Raw genomic sequence first — 20,956 nt, 5'->3', positions numbered from 1 at the left:
CCATGAGTTCATTAAAGACGTGGAAGGAAGCATTTCCACAGAAATGCTCAAACAGTATTTACACTTGGCACCTGTCCATTTTTCTCTATATACGCCCGAAGGGATTAGACAAAAATTTTATTTTAACAAATAACTTTAATGCAAATAGTATTTTAAAGGCTGATTGCCTTTATTCCGTACTAGGCAATCTTGCTTAACTTTTCCAGAACCTTCTGCATATACCTACCCATTTAATATAATAAATTATTTCCTGAAAAATCAGCATTTCTTGCCTGTGTCATCCATAGGAAATGAAGACTATAAAGAAAATGTTTTTCAAAGAGCAGGGAAATAACACAAGTTACAAAAGTTTTGTATTGTAAGAGAGATTTTAAAAGACATTATACTCCTCACATTTTTCAGTGGTAGAGGTGGCCAGTGATTATTAGTCACTCCATTGCATTTTTAATCATTCACCTGTAAGACTGATACAACTGACGTTATTTTGTGGTTGTTTTTGGTTTTTTTTGTCGACCCTCTTTATGGATAAGCAGCTTATAATTGATCTTTCAGAAGTCGTGAATACAAATTTACTTAGTTACTGAGGTGAAACAAGCTGATGCCACCGTGCTGGGTCGTATAAAATCAAACCTATTGTGCAACTAATTGTACTTTTCATTTTCTTTGGTAAATAAGTGCTTGGGACTCCTTTTGTGTTTGGTGATAAAATGAACACAGAACGGTGAGAAAAGAGCTACTGAAGCAAACATCTTCTCTGAGCAGATAATTAGAACAGGGTAGGTGATTGCCCAAAGCTGCTGTTGCTGGGATTTCATGTTTGATGCTTACCTATCATGAATTAACATAACATAAGGTATATGTTTGTCAGTATGGCAGCTATTTGGAAAACTGAAATGTTTGACAGCAGTAAATATATCTCCTAGTACAAATGTGTCTCTTACCTTTGTTGCTGTTAGTTTGTACATCGTTAGGCAATAAACATCTTTGCATTATAGCTATAGGATGATTAGGGGACTGGAGCACCTCTCTTATGAAGAAAGGCTGAGGGATTTTGGTCTCTTCAGTCTGGAAAAAAGACGACTGAGGGGGGACCTTATCAACACTTATAAATACTCTAAAGGGTGGGTGTCAGGAGGATGGGGCCAGGCTCTTTTCAGTGGTGCCCAGTGACAGGACAAGAGGTAATGGGCACAAACTTGAACATAGGAAGTTCCATCTAAACATGAGGAGGAGCTTCTTTACCCTGAGGGTGGCAGAGCACTGGAACAGGCTGCCCAGAGAGGTGGTGGAGTCTCCGTCTCTGGGGACATTCCAAACCCGCCTGGACACGCTCCTGTGCAACCTGCTCTAGGTGACCCTGCTCTGGCAGGGACGTTGGACTAGATGATCTCCAGAGGTCCCTTCCAACCCTATGATTCTATGATTCAATGAGGAAAAGGTCCAGTTAAAGGATTCGTTGCTTTCCAGAAGATTGTTCTCCTCTTTTGAGAAACATTTGTATCTATGAAGGTGGAAAGAGAAAGTTGGAAGGGAGTCTGGATTATGCAGGCACAGGGAGAAAGGCTCGAGCCGTTGTGAGGAGGTTTCTCTGAAGCTGGAGAGAGTGTGTCTAGATACCTCCAACTTTTAGCACTCCTGTCCATACCAACACTGGCAGCTCAAGTTTCTCCTTAAGGAAAGCTTGGGACTCTCTGGTATAATGGGAGGTGCTATTTGCATAAATTATGAGAGCGTTAATACTGAAAAAAACTTTAAAGTCATGTATTATAGCATTGGTGCTGCTGCTGTGCTTCAGCCACAGTTTTTCTGGTGTATAATTAGTACTATATTCGTGGCCATTAAGAGATGTTTCAGGCCGCAGGGCAAATAGTCACTGTACTGATGATCCCCTTCTATGTTTCCTCATGCTACAGCCCTCTCCCATACTTCCTTTCTTAATTTCTGCCACTTCTGGAGAGGCAGGTGGTGGGGTCTGATGGGAGTTTGGGTCAGAGCAAGGAGGAATGGTTGGGCCCTGTGTTCTCTCTCCGCCAGCTTTCAGACAAAGTTAGCACTGGCTGGACCCACGGCGCTGTGAACCCATGAGGTTGGGCCTGTGTCCTTGTGTGGATACACTGTGGTGGGCAGAGGAAAGCAAGGAACTATCAGGATTTCCCCTTTATTGCATTAGATCTGAGTGTGTTGCTGTACTTGATCTGAGAGGAAAAAAACCTGTCACAGACTCAATCACTTTACTACATTTTCTCTGTTGCACTGTAAGAAATGACAAAAAGAATAACATGTGCGATAAGGGCATGAATAATTTATTTTTCTCAGGTATTTACTTCTTCATGTTCTGAGACAAAGAACAGGAGGTCAACGAAAATCTGTGACCTTAACTGAGTTTAACAAACCATCAAGCACCTTTAATATTCAATAACTTTTGTGGGTCTTCCAACATTCTTCACAGTTTTTAGCTTTTCTTTCAAACTTTTGATAAACCTGCAGGTTATATTGAGACCTTGACATTTAGTATCAGGCCTTTGTGGTAAACTCTAGGTCTAGCATTGTCACAAGTTTTCTTCACTGTGTATCTGTATTTGGAACATGTAGAGCTTTTCCTTGAGATGAGCTGCTCTTATTTTATTTATGTATAAATATATAAGTACTTGCTTACGTCTGGAAGACTCACTGCAGTGGTTTTAACGCTGCTTTAGAATAATACATAGTCTAATAATAGTGCATCAATGTGCATTGATGCACATACATCCATTTCCAACAAGACTTATCCTCTTCAACTTAACGCAAGCAAATTACGTTGAACCTTTCTATGGATTTTGGAAAGAAAAGTCCTATCAGAATTTATGGTTCAAACACCGTCATTTTAATATGAAGTGATTTTATTGATATTAAAAACTGTTACTTTAATATGAAGTGATTTTATTGATATTAAAAACTGTTATTTTTTAAGGTTATTTATGCTACATAATTTAAATCATCTTTTTCTAAAGCTTGCTAGTTCACTGTTATAAAAAACAAACACAGAAAATTTCAGTTGTTCTTAGACACCTGCCAAACCTCTCCTTTTGTTAGAAATCATTTGTTTTGTTACCATGACAGTTTTATTTATCTGTTACTCCATTTTATAACCTCTCCTGAGGAGATATTTTTGTTAGCTTATTTTTGTATACTAGCAAGAACAGTGCTTTTGTTGTGCCTGGCAAAGAAATACATTGAGATTGTGCACAGAAAGTAAATAATCATGTACAATCAACTTTACTATGTCACTGGATTATCAAAAAGCTAGTTTCAATTTTTGCTTCCCTCAAAATGGCCCAAAATAGCCATTTTGAGCTACCTGATTAGTTGCACAAATTCTCATGGCTCCTTTTGTTTCCTTCCACAGTGCCCCCTAGGTTTGTGGTTCAGCCCAGCGACCAGGATGGGATCTATGGAAAAGCTGTAATTCTCAACTGCTCTGCAGAGGGTTATCCTGTTCCTACCATTGTCTGGAAGTACTCAAAAGGTAGGATTCCCCTAGTGATCACTGGGGACAGATTAATTCTGGTTTAGTAACGGCTCGCTCACCTGTAAGTTGCTGGTTTAATCTCCATATTGTCGGAGGCTGGCAGGGTGCAATAAGGGAAGTATCAGTCATGTTTATACTGTTCTTCTGTCATTTCCCTAAACATGTGGTGCTGGCCATTGTCATAGACACAAGGCTGATCTAGGTGGGCTTTTGGTCTGCCTTAGAGGTGTCCTGGAGCTGTGAATGTGTGCCTGTGTTAGCTACGGCCTTAGCGGGCAAGTGATGAAATGGACAGCTGAGAGAAAAGAGACACTGGTTTAATCTAAACAACCTCAGAAGAAGGTTCACCAGCAGCATTTGGCTGATTTCCCCCCCGCCCCGGCTTCAAAATCCATGATAACATAGCCAATCGTATCTTTTCAGCAGAGAAGAAAGGTCAGGTAGCATTAGCATAAGCAGTAATTCAGTATGCGCTTTACATAATGCCTTAACATTTTCTTCACATGTAACAGAGCATTAAAACTGGCTCCACTTGACCCTCAGTAACCATAGGAAATTGACTGCTTTTTAATTAAAATGTGCTGCCGGCTAGATTGCGTCTTCTGGTCAGTTGTCTTCTGGTAGGTTGCAGCAAAAAAACCAAACTCTCCAAACTCTGTATGCAGTCTAAATGAGTTAACTGTTTAAAAAGCAAAACTAGGTGCTGGTGAGAAGAAATCCTTATGTCATGTCATTTTTGGTTTTCTTAGGGTGTAAGTCCAAATTATATTCAAAGAAAAGGGGTGAAGGAAGAGAAATGTTCATGTTAAAGACTATTTTTGCTTTTATTAATACATTCTGGTTTGTGGCAAGAAGGGTGCAGAGCTCCAAATGCCATTAACCTCAATGGTCTATGTGTTTTTAATTATGAATATATGTCACAAAGAAGTAATTCTGTTTTGTTGTGTTTGTGTGCTGAAGGAGGAGGCCAAGCCAAGCTAGCTGAGTTGTGATTAACTGCAGAGATAAGCAGCTCACCTTAATAAAGGAGAAAGGGATAATGGTTTGATTTTAGTGACGTTCTACCATCAAGTGACTGTTTTTAAGTTTTTCCATTAACAGCTCTGAGATTTTTAAGTCAAAGAAAGCTTTAGTAGATACATCGTGTAGGCAAAGCCATTAAACTGCAGTTTGATTTTTTGGCCAAAATAACTCTAGGTGAAAAGGTCAGTATTTTTACAAAAGCCTATATTTTGCTAATGGATGACTGCAATTTCAATACCTAGTCTAACTAGGGTGCTGTACAGGTCTATAGGATATATGCTACATCTTCCTTTCAAGACGTACATTATACAGTTGGTTTGTGAGCAGGATTTATGCCAAATTCTGAAATAATTACTGAGGTGAGGCTAGCAGGAGTAAAGCAATCAGATCATAGCTCATCTGTAGGTACCACAACAGAGTAGAAAGGGCATCTGTACACCTGCAGGTAAGTTAGCATCATTGGCTTTTCATGTCAGTGAAAAATAGAAAAAAGAGGGTTCATTTTTTTTGTACATCGGGATAGACAGTTAATGGAAACGGACTTGCTCTCTCTAAAGAATAATGACAGTGATCAATACAGACACCCCATAATCATCAAGAATCTGTTGTTTCAAGTCCTTCAGACTTAAAGAGGCAACGAGCAGACACTGAAACACGGGAGGCTCCATCTGAGTATAAGGAAGCACTTTTTTAATGTCTGGGTGACTGAGCAGTAGCACAAGTTGCCCACAGAGGTTGTGTAGTCTCTTTCTTGGAGGTATTTCACAAGGCATCTGGACATGGACCTGGGCAACCAGCTTTAGGTGGCCCTGCTTGAGCAGAAGGGTTGGGCCACATAACCTCCAGAGGCCCCTTCCAGCCTCAACCAGTCTGTGATTCATGAGCATGTAGTGCTCTTGCAGATTCATCCATACAGTTGTGTGTGATGAGTTGCTGTCACTGCTCAGGAAGGACTTTGGCTGTAATAGCAGGAACAGTGTGCGTGAAGAGTAAGAAGCCTTTGCAAACTGTTATGCAAAAGTTTGCCCAGTTGTAGCTATCCTCCTGTATCAGCCCTTTCCCTTCTGTGAACACCAAATTGTCCCCAGATTTTTCATGTGAAGAAATATAAGAAGTGAGCGCTTGCATCTGTCTACCTGGGCAATCAACTGCAGACAGGTAGACTTAGTGAAGCATAAATGTGCCTTCCAACTAAATGTCAGGAAAAGTGGCTTGTTAAAGAAAAAATAAATAGACAAAGCGGGAAGTGGGATATGCACATGACGGAATAAGTGGAAAAATCAACAATGACAACTGATTTCTGTGAAAACATTATCCTTTTAACATTTCTAAGTTCACAGTATCAGCCACCAGACCTTCAGTGTAACTGTAAGTCCCCGAAGCAATCTCTTCTAGGACCAGAAGGATTTTTATTATGCATATCTGGTCTTTTTTAATATTCTAGATGTTGTATTCCTAGGTTGTTATAGCTTGCTATTTTATACTAAATCATTCCCCATAGTATTTATTCATCGTATTTCCTCTTGGGCTGACTCAGCCAACTGCATATAGTAATTAATGCTGACAGATATTAACTTCGTGTACAGAAAGTAGTATAAGAGAATTCCATTGAAGATGACTACCTTATGATTTCCCTGAAAAATCCAGTCTTCTGCTGCCAAAGTAGGTTGTAAAACCCTTTGTTACAAGAACCTTATCTTAATATACACTCAGAGAGTCCCTAACGCTGGAGAACCTGAACTTGTGTTGGACTTCTGGACAGTATGGCAAGCTGACAGTATGGCAGTATCCTGTTCCCTATTTCCTAAATCATCCAGTATCTAATTTCCAAGGAAAAGCAGGTTCTGTCTTAAAACCAAAGCAGATACAGAAATCTTTGGCTTCCTGTCTTTTTATGGACCTTCCATTTTTATATTACCGCCAGACGTGGTACCTCATGACTGATTAGTAGTCTGAGCTTTTTGTTTCTTTCTTTGTTTTTTTGGTTTTTGTTTTTTTCCCCCCAGTCCAAATAAATACCAGTTACAAACATGTCAGGACAGAGATTTTATATGTCATCAGTCAGTTGGCTGTAGGATGAAACAAGCAACACAGTCACTGTTGTGGTTTTCCAAGTTACCCAGAGTTTCATAAACAAGGTCCTAGAGGTCTCTTGAGCATGCCATGTTTACTACAACAGACGTGCCTCTTAGTCATAAGAAATTCATTTGGTGTATGCATTAAGGATGCATATTTGTATGACTGTTCAGCTGTAATTGTCAATAATTTATCAGCCTCTAAATGTACAACAAATGTGCTTTTTTACCCATGAGTGGTCTGAAAATCTCCTTCATTTTCTTTCTCCCCCTACCTGGTTCTTCCACTCCTGCTTCGTGCTCCTTTTGCCCCTTTACCTTTAACGTGGGCAAATTATTGCCACTGCTACATTCCAGAATTCTTTCTTCTTTTCATTTAATGAATTCGTTTTTGTCAAAGAACCATTCTGTTTGTTATGATGATACCAAAAGCCATTCATATTTTAATTGAATTGAGCGTCTAAGAAGAGGAAGCTATAGTTTCTGTCTTATTTTTGAAAAAAAACCTGAGGTACTTTCCTTACTAACTAACCTATTTCCTTGGGGGTCCTCCTTTAGGTGCCGGAGTTCCTCAGTTCCAGCCAATTGCATTGAACGGTCGTATCCAGCTTCTCACAAATGGCTCCTTGCTGATTAAACATGTGCTGGAAGAAGACAGTGGATACTACCTCTGCAAGGTCAGCAATGATGTGGGAGCAGACGTCAGCAAGTCCATGTACCTCACTGTTAAAAGTAAGAACCAACCCACTTCTCTGTGATCCAGATATTTCCATTGAGTGAAAAAGGCTTGTCTACTGCATCCTTAGTTTGGAGGGAGGGGAGGGGGGGAGGGAGGGAAGAGGTTGGTTTTGTTGGTTTTAATTCAATGTTTTAATTCAATTCATCTGCATATGGTAACACCTGGAAGTTAGTATGCTAATAAAAAGCATTATTTAGTAGAGGGAGTAAAGGAGACTTAAAGATGAAAAGGTTTAAGATCTCATTTCAAAAATTTGTATCATGTCAATGAGCTACAGCTGAGTAACGAAGTAGAAGTACGAAAAATCTTTGGTCAAGGGTAAAAAAACAATAACAAAGGAGAAATACCCACAGCAACTGTTACAAATCTCCGAAGTTGAAGAAAACATGGATTAAAAAGTCGCTTCATCAATTCTCTAGATACCATAGATAGATACAATAGGTACAATACAGTAGATACCACAAGATGCTGTAACATACTATAAGATATTATAGATACAGCCATAGTAGTTATTTTGACTTAGCCACTAGCAGATAGATTTCAGAAAATGCATCTAATTCTGTTGAATCTGGAGTGCGTACACAACGACCTCAACCTGTACTTTCTAGGCACAGGAGACAAAAGCAATCTAGTTTTCAGGTGCATGTTAGCTATAACCTCTTCAAACACAAGCATAGCTGAGAATATAGAGGAAATATTATGACAAAACAAAGCTGCAGAGCTAATATAATTTCTCACTAGAGAAAAAAGAGACTATGGACACTTCAGCATGGCAAAAGTTCCTGGATGACCTATTAAATCAGTATTGAAGGAGGTCACCAAGTCATGCACTTTCATGTTTGTAGGATTTTTGAAGACTGAGTAAGTGCTTTGAACTTCTGAGATGTCAATTAGCTTGAAAAAGGTTTGCCCTTGAAAGTAAAAAGATTTTTTTTTTCCTGAAAGGAAGGAAAATCCAACTTATTCTCCATTGGAGAGCTATACTTTGGACCACTAATGTTCAGTTTTAGGGGTGTTGTTTGTTTGCTGTAATGTCAGAGAATTAATAAGTAAGTTCCTTGAAAGGAAGAGTGTCAGCTTAGTCAGATTTGCAAGCCCCAGTCCCTCAGATGTCCTCTTCACTCTGATTTACCATAGTGGCTTCGTCTTCTGAAAAATAACATGATATCCCTACCTCTCAAGCAAGTATATTAATTGCATACTTTTTTCTGTGGATGAGTAGAAGTTCCAGCTCCTGTGGTTTCCATAACTGGCCATTTTTGGGCCAATCTTCAACTGTAGTAGCAATGTACTGCTGTAATATGCTACAGAAAAACAGCTTTCCTCTGGTTGGCAGCTATGCACACTGCCTGTCTGATCAATGCATGCAGTTTCATGTGTGATAAAAGAGCATCCCTTATCAAATAGGAGCAGGAGCTTCCCTGGAGAGTCAGTTGCTGTTTGAATCTAATGAAAACCCCTCCGGCTCTGAGATAGCAGGCAAGCAGGTCTGTACACCCTCACACATCCACACTAACACACGTACTGCTCCCAGCATGGCTGTTAGAGCAAACGCTCTTAGCGTGTTGGTGCGTGCGTAGAAGACGCAGCGCTTTAGCTTTAATCAAGCACACATTAAGGACAAGCTGCTTTGGGGAGTGACTTGAGTGGAAGTGTGCCGTGGTGGGCTTCAGCTATAGCTGGATCGCCTGTTCTGGTGGCGTGATTACGGCACATAATACTTGCACCTGGTCAGGTGGAGTGACTGCAAAGTGAGGGCCTGGGCCAGCCCTTATTCTCTCTGGTACTGTATCTTGTATTTGTTGTTTTCTTTTTCTCTGTGGTTGCTCTGGTTCCTGTTCCCTTTCCCCTACAAGCTTCTTTCTGGACCCTAGTCCTCAGGGATAGTTCTACTACTAGATAAAAACCTCGGGCTTCCTTCATGAAATTCACTGTGTTATTAATTAATGGATTCTTATTCACAAGGTCACTCCAAATGCCACCTTTACTCAGAGGCAAAGGTGATAAGACCTGGCCTAGGCAGTTACTTCTGGGTAACAAAGTTGGTAAGTAAGAAACAGCCTTCCAGAACATAAAGAAAGATTAGCACCAAGATTGGCTTAGGTGGATTTAATCTCTGAGTGTAAAACTAGATTGCCTCTCAGAAAGAAAGACATGGCAGCAGTCCCCTTACAGCCACCTCTTCCACTTCTTAATTGTCCCTTGTACCACTGATACCTCATGTATACAGATGCTAAACATTGACAGCGTCATTGTAAATTTACCAGTACCGCCCCAGCCCTTCTAGACAGGTTATTCTTCTCCTCCATGTTTGATAAAAGTTTCCACCTACTCTGTTAGTAACATTGCTGGATAATTTGTTGCCTTTCATAGATCCTGTGACAAATCTCTTAAATGAGACTGGATGCCTTACCCTTCCAGAATTTCCAGTGTCACTTGAATCTGAACAGAAAAGCTATTGACCTTTGATATCAAAAGAGGGTAGGCAATTTTTTTATTTTGGTAATTCAGGAGTGGACAGAATAAACATTGACCTAATATACTTCCATGACTACCTTTAAAATTGACTGACTTTTCCTTAGTGAAAAGCCAGCTCAAGCTATAAACCATCTTGCGTTGCTTAATGAGACTCTTAATGCTAAGAGGGAAATAGTAGTCATTCCACATACACATTTATTTAGTGCCTCAGTGTTTGTTGCATGGCACCTTAATGTCAGAGAAACTGGTCCGACTTCTTGGTTGAAGGTAGCTTGTGAGAAGGGAGTGCAAAGAAAAAAGATGAGAGGAAGAGAAAGAGGCTTCTGGAATTCTAAAAGAAATGTGAAAAGAAAGAGCTGACAGAGTTGATGCTCAATCAGGAACCACAGGGCTAGAAAGGCAACCGTGAAATCTGAGAAACTTCACCTAAGAGCTATTATCCTTCTACCTTTTTTTTCAAGAAATGTACATAAAAATCACGATCAGTGATTTTTTCTCTTCTTCTGAAGCAAAGATAAGTAGTTCTCAAATTCCTTATTCACCAAGACATACAATATTAGAAAATTATGAGAGATCTGGAATAAGGAATCTAGTGCTGTCTTGAGAAATGACTCCTGGTGCTTGGGATGAGAAGACTTCTAAAGAATTTCTATAAAGGATAATGAGCCTTTAACATGAAGGGAAGAACTAAAATTATTTAAAGGTTGCCTGGGAGTCACAAGGGAAGAGATTTCTGCTTAAAATGGACTGCCTGCCTGCCTTCATCTGAATAAACGTCACACTTCCTAATTCCACTTTAGGGGCTATATATAACAGAAGGGTATTGTGAAAAATTTCCATTCTTAAAATCAAGCTTTCATTAAGGTATGTATGTTCCTATGTAAATAATCTGTTGGAGGTAGACATGTTAGCCCTGCCCCTTCCTAAATACATCACTTATTTTCATGTCAGTATGGAGACAAAGGTTTTAATCTGATCACCATAACATTTCCAACAAATCCTGTCTGCCAAGAAAACAGAATTGCTTCATTCATTTTCCTCTCAAATATGCTTCTTAACTATTTGCATTATGTGTTTAATACATAAACCCAAAGCCATCAGTCAGACCCACACCTCCTTCCAGCAGGAACATCCTAATCTCAGCTAATACTTTTAACGCTAAATTTCACCACTCTAATTTTTTTTTTTTTTAAATCTTTAAAAATTGTTAATTATGACAAGAGCTGGTGGAATAACAGAAGAAAAGGCTGTTTGGGAAAGGCAGCCTGATCACAGTGTAAAAGTGAGTCTAGTGCCCTGTTTCTGCAGCTACCTTGGGTCTTGACTGTGGTAATTCACCACCCTGTGTCTCTGCTGCCTCTGCCTCCTTTGTTGCCTCTCGTCCACATGACCTCTTCCTGGCAAGATTTATTTCTCTCCATCTTCAGACAGCTCATGGAGCAAAGAGGCCCCAATCACATAACTAGCTACTACTGCAGAAGAAATAAAAGATAATAGTCGTTATGAACACAAACAAGCCCAAAAGATGCTTATGAAGGGAGATTCTGAATCTAGTGAAGCTATTTCCTCCACTGCTAGCTAGCAGTTGTCCCACCATACGGATGAAGCACTGCAGCATTTCATTCTGAAAATGGATAGAAGTCTATGCCTGGCTCCCTCTGTGAAACTTTATCTGGACAGGACAAAGGCACGCTCCCCATGTGGCCAGTCAAATGAGTTTGCCTTGCTGCAAAACCTGCAGTAAAGCCAGCAAGCCGTGATGGAGAACTTGCTGTGCGCTGCTCACCAGGGTGCCTCTAAATGCCTATTTTAGTCTTTAGGAATGTCATTCCTTATAAAGAATATAGGAATGTTGAAGTCTGTCCAACTGCTACTTTTCCTTCTGTATGAAAACAATAGCATTTATACATAGATGCACGACTTTGTTTAGTCCAATTTCTCATTAAAAATGCATATATCCCACAAGATATCAGTAAGGTTGGCATTGCCTATTCTGCATTTGCAAAAAAAAATTATCCATGATATGTTGTAAAGGAAGACCAGGGAGTGTCATGATAGGATGAGGGGAATGGTTTTAAACTCAGAGCGTAGATTTAGATTAGATATTAGGAAGAAATTCTTTACTGTGAGGGCGGTGAGGCACTGGAACAGGTTGCCCAGAGAAGCTGTGGATGCCCCATCCCTGGACGTGTTCAAGGCCAGGCTGGATGGGGCTTTGAGCAGCCTGGTCTAGTGGGAGGTGTCCCTGCCCATGGCAGCGGGGTTGGAACTAGGTGGTCTTGAAGGTCCCTTCCAACTCTAACTGTTCTATGATTCGTTCTAAGATAAAAATCATCATTTCTAATATCTTCAAAAAATACTTACAGGAAAAACCGCAATCATACTATGTCAAATTCACCTGAACCCAGCTATTTTGATATTTCGTAATCTGTCCTTGCTCCATTTTTCAGTCCCATGGTCTGTAAATAGTATTTTCTGTGGCAAAACAAAACAAAGTCCCCTGGTCTGACTGTGCACTCTGTTTTACTGTTTTCTTCTCCTAACATTCTGCCATCCTTAAACAAAAGACTTTTTCATTTATTTGCTTCTTCATACTTATTTTGCAGTTATCTCAGAGTGCATTTTTGTCCAATGGGCAAATTTGGCCAAAATTGGCAAAATTCTCTAGCTGGGTTACTTGCATAAATGGTAAGAGGAAATAAAACAAAAAATAATTTTGGTGAGGTGAAATTACTCATGTATTCCAAAGTTTACTTTCTCTTGAGCTGGCGAGCTGCCCTTGCCTATCTTTGCCATTACTCTCACCACCTATTTCTTGTCAAACAAAGGAAAAAACTGTGTTAAATATGAGGATATGAGTGAAGTACAATACAACTCAGTTTAAATTCCAAGTCAGTGGTGATGGATTGTAATACTCTCTATCTGTTTTAATTACTTATTTTTTTTCATTAAATGCACAGTCTAAAAGATGTTGTAAGAAAGCCACAGTAAATCTTTGAAACAGTAAAATTCTCCCTAGACAGAAGTACTTTCTCTTGCTAGTAAAACAGCCCATTTTTTTCCTAATGAGGTCCTCCCACTATGAGAAATGAACAGGGTCTGAATGCTGTTTTCTGCCTCTTCAGACCACTGGCACAGCTTTGATTTAGGGACTTGCACTTTAATCACCCATCATGTGTCATTACCCCAACAGGCGGCAGCAGCCGCAAGATACAAGCTCCAATAAATTGCACTGAAAATCGCTGAAGCGATCCTTTGTTGATTTTCCTTTACAGCTATTCAATGGCAGATCAGCTGTCATAACAACACAGTGCCTGTGGCAACAGGGTGAAATTAAACGTGAAGTATGTTCAAGGTAGCTGGTAGAAAGCTGGAATATCCCTTTTCTTCTGTACATTCAAATGCTTTCTACTTCTCTCAGTTATGCCAAGCCTGTGGCAATTGGCTAAAACGAATGCTTTCTCTTGTAAGATAATTGCCAGATGTACTGCAGTACAAATACTCAAGTGCTTTTGTATGCAAATCTTTGCAATATTCTTATTTAAGGAAAAGAAGGAAGGTAGGACTTCACTCTTTTAAAAAGGTATCTTTCTAATTGGGTGCAAGGAGAAAAATAATATAGCAGCCCTTTTTATTTTCTTCAAGGCTTCAAGCAATGTTTCTAGCAGGAAGGTGAAACAGATTTCTCTCCAGCTAGCTGGCTAGCTAGCTAGAAAGTGCGCATAGGCGCTGCTGCATTTTTTCCATTTGTATCAACAGTATCGTATTTATTGTTTTTTTCAGTATAGTTGTCTCTCACAGCTTTATATTGCCCAAATAGCAACATTCACAAGGAAGCATGGGTGGGTTCATTTTCGGAAGTCTTCTTTCTATTGAACTTTTCATAGTGGATCTTTTGAATACTTTCACATCTTCACTTTTCTCAGGAAGCCCTGTAAGGGATAGGATTCAAAAGGTGCGTACTCCAGCTGCCGTTTTATTTTCTTCCTTTGCTGAATACATAAGTAATGCTTAAACACAGCCGAACTACAGATGCTTTAACTGCATGTCCTCCTTTCTCAATCGTAATACCTCTTGTGACCTGTTAAATTACTAGTTTATTCAGAGAAGGTTTTACATGGCTCCCAAAGTGCAATGAACTCTGTGTCAGTGTTTGGCCAGCTGTGTTCAGTAGAGTTCTAAGCAACAGGGATCATTTCAGATCAAGAATTACAGTTCCTATGTCTTTGAACACCGATGAAACAAGACTTGAAAAGAAGGTCTGCTCTGCTCTCCTCCTCCAGTTGAGATGGTGGCGTTGCAGTGATTGATACAAGCTAGATAGATAATCCGTTCATAATAATCTTCATCAAGGAAGTAAGCCCACAAATTTCAGTATATTGTATTTGGCACAATATTGCAAACCCTACTGTGCTAGAATATAATAAATGGTAATCCTGAAAGGCTCTTATCTGAGAGGAAATATTCTGGAAATTATTGTTACTGGTAATTTGGAAGATCATTTTCTTGAAAGAGAATTTTAAACATAACAATTCAGATTTAGGCTTGCCTTCATGTGAAATGTGAATTAGTACCCTTCTGGAACACACTACGTCTCAATAACCTTTTAAGGAAAATACATGCCAGTAAGCATAGGACAATCGACAGCCAGAATTTCAGGATTATTCAGTTTTGAGTTACTCATTACTCACCTACCAGGTTTAGTTTAGTAAACATTACTCCTCCTCCTAGTTTGATAGGACAGGTGGAACATCTGATGTTCACTGTTGTCTCCAGCTGCAAAGAAGTTCAGTGCCCTTCTCCCAGCTCTGCCACCTGGGCACTGCACCGCCTCTAAGCCTCCTTTGGGAGAGCAGGCAGAGACCATCCAAGGGTGCAAGTCACTGCTCGACCCGCAGCAACTCACCAGCGGGTGAAACCGCTTTGCAAGGCACGCTCAGAGCATCGTATTCAGAACTAAGTGGTCGGAGCTGGATGTGATGGCATTTAGAGGCTGTGGTAACATCTGTTATATGAATCTGGAACTGGAAGATGGAGAGAGAAATGAGCAGACACAGTAATTACATTTGAGTATCTCAGAAATTCTCATCAGAACACATCACTTTTCTGATGTTTTCTTAAAACTATGAAGTGGTTCTAAATCTCAAAGTCAGCCGCCCGAAAGTGTGTCTTAATGCAAATACTGTTAGGACGGTGTTGTGACAAGTTATTTCTTTTTTTCCTTTAATCCATGTGGTAGAGTGCACATTACATACTACAGTGTAGAGGTAGAGGAGTACACACTACAGTGACTATGCACTTACAATGCCCATAATTCTGTAGTGATGTTTACTGGTTTATCTTGAATCAAATTGATTTCAATTGCAGCACGTATATAGGTACACAGTCACATTTTTCTTGAATACTTACCTTAAGGGGTATTTAATGCTTATAGTGTATATAAATCCCTGGATTTTCATGCTTCTATTGTGTTAAGCCAAATAGTTTTCTGGAGTAACATTTTAAAACAGAGATGCTGCTATGAATATACTAATTTCATTTGTGGGGTGGGGCCTGTACGCAGTGTGTTTCCTGGGTTTAACGTTGGCTTCTAGGGGAGGAAGTGCGTGCATGATCTATTGTTGCTTATTTTTATTTTTGCCATGTCATCAGGAGTTGGGCCTACATCTCGCTGACAAAGATTAAGTAAACTTAAATCAAGGGAGCATTGTAAAGCAACAGTGGGATGTAAATTAAATTAGCAGGTATGTGCAGTACACATGCCTATTTCCATTTCAGAAAAGCGAGCTGTTACAGTACCGTGTTTTTCCCTTTCTCTTTTCCTTTCTGGTTTCCTTTCCCCTCAGTTCTTTTCTCTGTGTCTAGTTATGCCAGCTTTAAGGTACATCTCATGTACAAAGCAACTGTCTTCCAGCGGGACAAAGCCTCGGCCTCAAAGAGGAGATACGGTATTCTTGTGTCTCACATCATTTTCCCTTCACACCCACTGGTGCTTCTTCCTCTTCCTTGCTGTCACCATCCTGCAAACCTGAGACCTCTACCATCACTTCCTTCCTTCCTTTTTTTTTTTTTAAATCCTTTTGCATCCCACATTCATTCTTATATCTGTCCATTTCAGAGCTCCCCATTGTTATTCTCATCTGAGTTTAGGATTTGCAGAATGCTGTCTGAGCAGCAAAAATAGTGGACAGAGTCTTAAATGACAATATTTCTTAGATATCAGGGGTTCTCCTGCACTTTGAATCTTTTCAGCACAGTCTTTTTCAGCACGTCCACTGTCCTTTATTATTGAATGCTGTCGTAGGACCTGCATTAGCATTCTTTATACTTATTTATTTATTTATTATGGCTGATTGTTTATCTCTACCTTTAATTTGACGTACAAAACTAACTTTTGCATTAAAAAGGAAGGAACCATTAAGTTATAATAAAAACATATTAATTTTACAGTATCTTAAAAAATGTTTAGGATATAAATACATCTGAGTACCAAGTGACACAGACACCAAATCAGTTACGTACGTTTTTCTGTATAATTCTCCTGTAGTAAAAGGAAAATGTAAAAAAGGTGGTTTATATGCAAATATTTTATGCTTTGGATAAGAAAGTTATTTCTTTTTAAATATAATCTAAAATGTTGCTATTAGCCAAAGACAATCTCTTACAACTGCTTCCATGAGTGCAATTTTAAGCTTTTTTTAAAGCAACCAATTTTGCCTTCAAGTATAAAGAAAATGACATTTTTTGTAGTACTTTCTTTTTCTCTTCAAAATAGTTTTTCAAGAATTATGTGGTAGCTTTGTTCATAACCCTCTGTGAAACTCCTGCAATAGTACTCAGTATAAGTACAGTGTATAGATTCTGTGATAATCAACATAAAAATTTAAATTTGCATCTGGGAGGCATACAAAAGGAACAGAAAATGCAAGGTAGGAAGAAGAGCTGTCTACAAGCTGAAGACGCTGTATACAAAAGAATTTAAGGCATTGCTTCCTGTACCCCTTCCTGCTGCACATGTCAGGCGTAATCAGGAGGACGGATTTGTGAATGCAGATTTTCTTTCAGCAGCCTCGATGTATTTGCTTTGTGGGAAACAGGTTTCCCTCACCCTGCATTGCGTTCCTAACCATTAAGATTCAACCTCTGCATCAGTGTGAGAGCTGCTTTCTGTGTTGTTCGTTCAGAGATTTGTTTGGTATGTGATGTTTGAACATATCTTAATCTGATGCTTCTGTGTTTCTCGGGGAAAAAAGGAAGTGTCCACTTATGGCCACACCAATTGATTTCTGAGTGTCTTCACGGTATAGATAACTAAAGAAGCATGGCTCCATTTTTAGATAAATCTTATTAGGATCCTGCAGGGTTAAGGAATGAATCGATTTGGTCTGTCAAAGCAGGAGATAATGAAAGAATGAGCTCTTACTGTTGGCCTAATTACTTATGATTAATCCAACCCAATCATTTTTTTTTTTTTACTGTCTCCATCAGGCCACAGAATAATTAGTCTCACGTTCACTTTTTGTTTTCTTTTCCATACTGAGTTAGGATATTTGATTGTGTAGGAATAGTGTTGGCCGGGCAGTATGTACATCTTTTCGACGTTAATTTTACCTTCTCTATCATCATTTATTCAGTGCTTACCTTCCACCTGGCAAATTCCTGGTAGCCTCTGTGAAAGCAGCGTCGTGTAACTGACCACGTGAACACACGACCAAATTAAGAGACGAGAAATGATTCTTCAGGGATGAAATAAATGCTGTAGTTCCATCGCTATAAGAATGTAGATGTTCATGAAAGTTGCCCAGTGTACGCATTTATCAAAACTTTAGAACAGAACCATCTGTGCAGGTACAAGTAGGTCCACGCGATTGCTCTTGTGAAATTTTTTTAGCTGTGGTAGCTGTGAGTCTGTACCCTGTCATATTCCCTTGTGCAAACTGATGTGTTCTAAGGCAATCGAGAGAGCAGCAAAGTGTGGGCAGGTACTGGCAAAGACATTGTTTAAACTCCCTGCTTTTACAGTTGAAACTTCTTCCATACTTCATTTTGCAAAATATTGTGCGATGCCATTATGCTGTAAAGGTCCAGTGAGATCTCTTTCCCTGCTTGATCTATGTAAGTTAATGGCCTCGGGTACCAACATCTCTGTGTGCCCATGTGCATGAATGTGTGGGGACTGGCATAAATTGTTGTTTGATGCTCACCCAGAAGAAAGACTGCAAAAAGGAACAAAACCTATCCAGATGTGGTCAGGTGGCATAAAGTTTTCCTGAATGTACTTCTTATGCTGTTTACTTAGCTGTAATGCAACTTTCAGAGAGACACACAAAATGATTGATCTTCAGCTGATTAGATGGAGGTGACTGATTTCAAATCTTTGCAGCAAAAATAATTACACTCCTAGTTTTTTAGCAGAAAAAGATTTAGAGCTATGATGTGAATCCTGCCTTCATTAAACACAGTTCTTCTTATCTGTTAATTTTTTGGATTAAATTCAATCCCCAAAGACACATTCTCCAAAAAATGCATCCTAAAATTATGTTCCTAAAGCCATTTTTTCATTCTTAAAGCAGAACCCTGATTTATAAAAATAGTGTGTAGAAAATTGTCTTTCACATTATCAGTGACATGCTGAAGGATGCTTAGCAAAGCAGGTGGCTATTTAGGAATTTAAACATAAAGTGCTAGGAGTTGGTTTGGATTTGGGTTTTTTTTGTTTTAAAATTTGGCTTAAACTGTTAAGAAAACGTCTGTGCACATATATTATATGCCATGCTCTATAAGTATATGTGATTAAGCCCTAACAAACATTGTAAGTCTTTGGAAATTAGCAATAAAGCAGCAATTGATGTCAGTAGTCTGGCTTTCAGTCAGCAATGCAAGTTCTCTCAGTTCCGTTTCCCCATTCTGAACTTTTCTTGTATTAGTTAAAATAAACCCCGAAATCATATCATCAGTGGCCTAACAAGAACATTTTTCTACTAATTGACATGTCATATTGAGAGATAAGTACCTGAGAAACAATCCTATTCTCCTCTTACTTCCATCTCAGAAAGGACAAAGGTTTTCAAAGGATCAAATGTCCTTTCTGAAAGTTAGATATTATAAACTTGTAACCACAAAATGAGAAAGAGATAGAAAAAAGAATATCTCAACAGAGCTATTACATAAGCACATTTTGTTGCAAATCTTTAGAGCAGTAGAATTAGTATCTGTTGGAGGGTTATTTTTTCCTCACTTTTAATTACTAGTCATTGATTTTGGTAATTGCACACATGTACATACACAATAGTGCAGCAGGATTTGACTTCTCTGGTCTTATCTCAAAACTGGCTTTTAAAATGAGTGCCTATTACTGTAAGTGCTCCATAAGAAAGCAGTGCTCTGCTATTTTTGTCTTACTTTGCAATGCAGCATGACTGTTGCATTTACAACTGGTACAAGTTGGCTCTTTGCCATGCACTTAGAGCCTTAAACCCATAGTTTCACAAGGAAAATCTCCTGCTATCAGATTTTTAAGTGGTGACTTTCCAAGCTGAAATAAGGAAGAACAGACTTCTCGTAAGTGGTTGCATATTGCTGTTGAAAATCCAATTACTGTTTGCTAAATGCCCATCTCTAAGAATTAAATGATAGTTTAATGAAATTCCTAGCTTTTAAGGAAAACAGGCATGCACCTAAATGGTGAGGAAGACCACTACAGGTGTGTGTAACAATCCTGAGTGCCCTCAGGAATTTTGCAAACTCCACATGGCACCTGTGTCTGTTCCCAGATGTATTTCAGGGAACTCACAAGTAGAGAGATAGATGTGAATGAGGACTTCTGAGTTTGGATTGCTTATAGTGACCCGTGCCTTTCTGGATCTACTTTGTTTCAGCATTCCCATCAGAATAAGTCACTGCACAGAGGTGCTAAAACTCTCCCTTTTGGGTCTTAAGCCTTTCATCGTGAAACCAATAGACCTGCCAAAACACTTGAAGAGGTATTCACAAACTGAGAAAGGAGAGGACAACCTGGTCAGGAATAACTCTGGCACTATGCACTATTTAGCTTGGCTAGGATGACTAGGGCTTCTTCTTTGGCTGTGATCTGCTTTTAACCATTGCTGTCTAGTTATTTCACCTGTTAGGTTACAGTAGTAGAATAAATCAGCCTCCCTTCTGGAAGAGGGGGCTCAAATGCACAGTGCAGTAAGCATGGATGAGCCGGTGGCTTGGCATCTGCTGAGCTGTGGTAGGTGTCCACGTATCTGCCTAGCACAGGGGATATGCAAAGTAATTACTTGACAATTAAAGAGGTTGAATTTCCTCCCATTTGCTGTGGGGTAGGCATGTGAACCTGGGCAGTTAGCATGCCTTTGCTGATACACAGAAAGTTCTTTGGATGCTACAATTAAACTGTATATTTATGTGCTTATATGCATATACCAATATATATGCATGCTGTCTTCTGCAATTCCCGGTAGGTTCCTTAGATCTTCTCCATATTCAAGATTATTTCTGCTTTTGCTGATTATTCTAGCATATTCTAATAGTAACGTTACTTAGCTGTATTAGTATAAATCTCTCATATGGACACTCTTTCTGGAGCAAGAGCTGACTTTTTGCAGCTTAGTTAAAATTGCTTTCAAAAGCACGGGACACATGAACAGGCAGATGAAACCCAAAGCATAAACCTGAAAGAAATTTTGCTTCAGCTCCTGCATTTGAAGGAGCAAGCCGTATGTGTGAAATATAAGAGGTTGAAAGCACCAGAGATTTAATTTGGGGCCATCCAGGGATACTTTTGCCTGGAAGACACAGGACTTAGAGTACTTTTAGGGGATGCATCATGTACTTCCAAGTTGCTTATACCAAGACAGCTTGATTTACCAGTGCATTAGCTTGTTTCTCATGCAGCTTGATTATAAGCTAACCCAGGGAACGTTACATATATGCTGAAATGCGGGTGACGTCGAGGGGAGTTACACTCTTACATCAGAGTAACTTCTGTGCTTTCATTCGCAGAAAAAGGAAAAGGGATAATCATACTATATGAAGTCTTATAAACCTTCTCAACTGGTTCAAGTCAGGGCTCTTTTTGGTCTTTCTCATAAAGGTAGTGCAGGAGTTTCCCCAAGAACCATTGGATAC

The 20,956-nt window shown here is 39.3% G+C and overlaps 1 protein-coding gene across 4 annotated transcripts in view; it reads left to right on the top strand.

Moving 5' to 3' along the window:
- DSCAM (DS cell adhesion molecule) overlaps positions 1 to 20,956 on the top strand; it is a 466,019-nt gene that overhangs the window by 314,731 nt on the left and 130,332 nt on the right. For 3 of the 4 annotated variants that reach the window (XM_074602331.1, XM_074602342.1, XM_074602353.1), the window contains exons 10-11: positions 3,386 to 3,505; positions 7,165 to 7,338. In XM_074602331.1, coding sequence (XP_074458432.1) covers positions 3,386 to 3,505; positions 7,165 to 7,338 — 294 coding nt within the window. The remainder of the gene's footprint in view (positions 1 to 3,385; positions 3,506 to 7,164; positions 7,339 to 20,956) is intronic. The other variant, XM_074602364.1, reaches the window with a different exon arrangement.

This window comes from Larus michahellis, chromosome 1 (assembly GCF_964199755.1).
Source record: "Larus michahellis chromosome 1, bLarMic1.1, whole genome shotgun sequence".
NCBI classification, from domain to species: Eukaryota; Metazoa; Chordata; class Aves; order Charadriiformes; family Laridae; genus Larus; species Larus michahellis.
The sequence above is the reverse complement of the archived record's forward strand: the minus strand, read 5'-3'. Positions and strand labels throughout refer to the sequence as shown.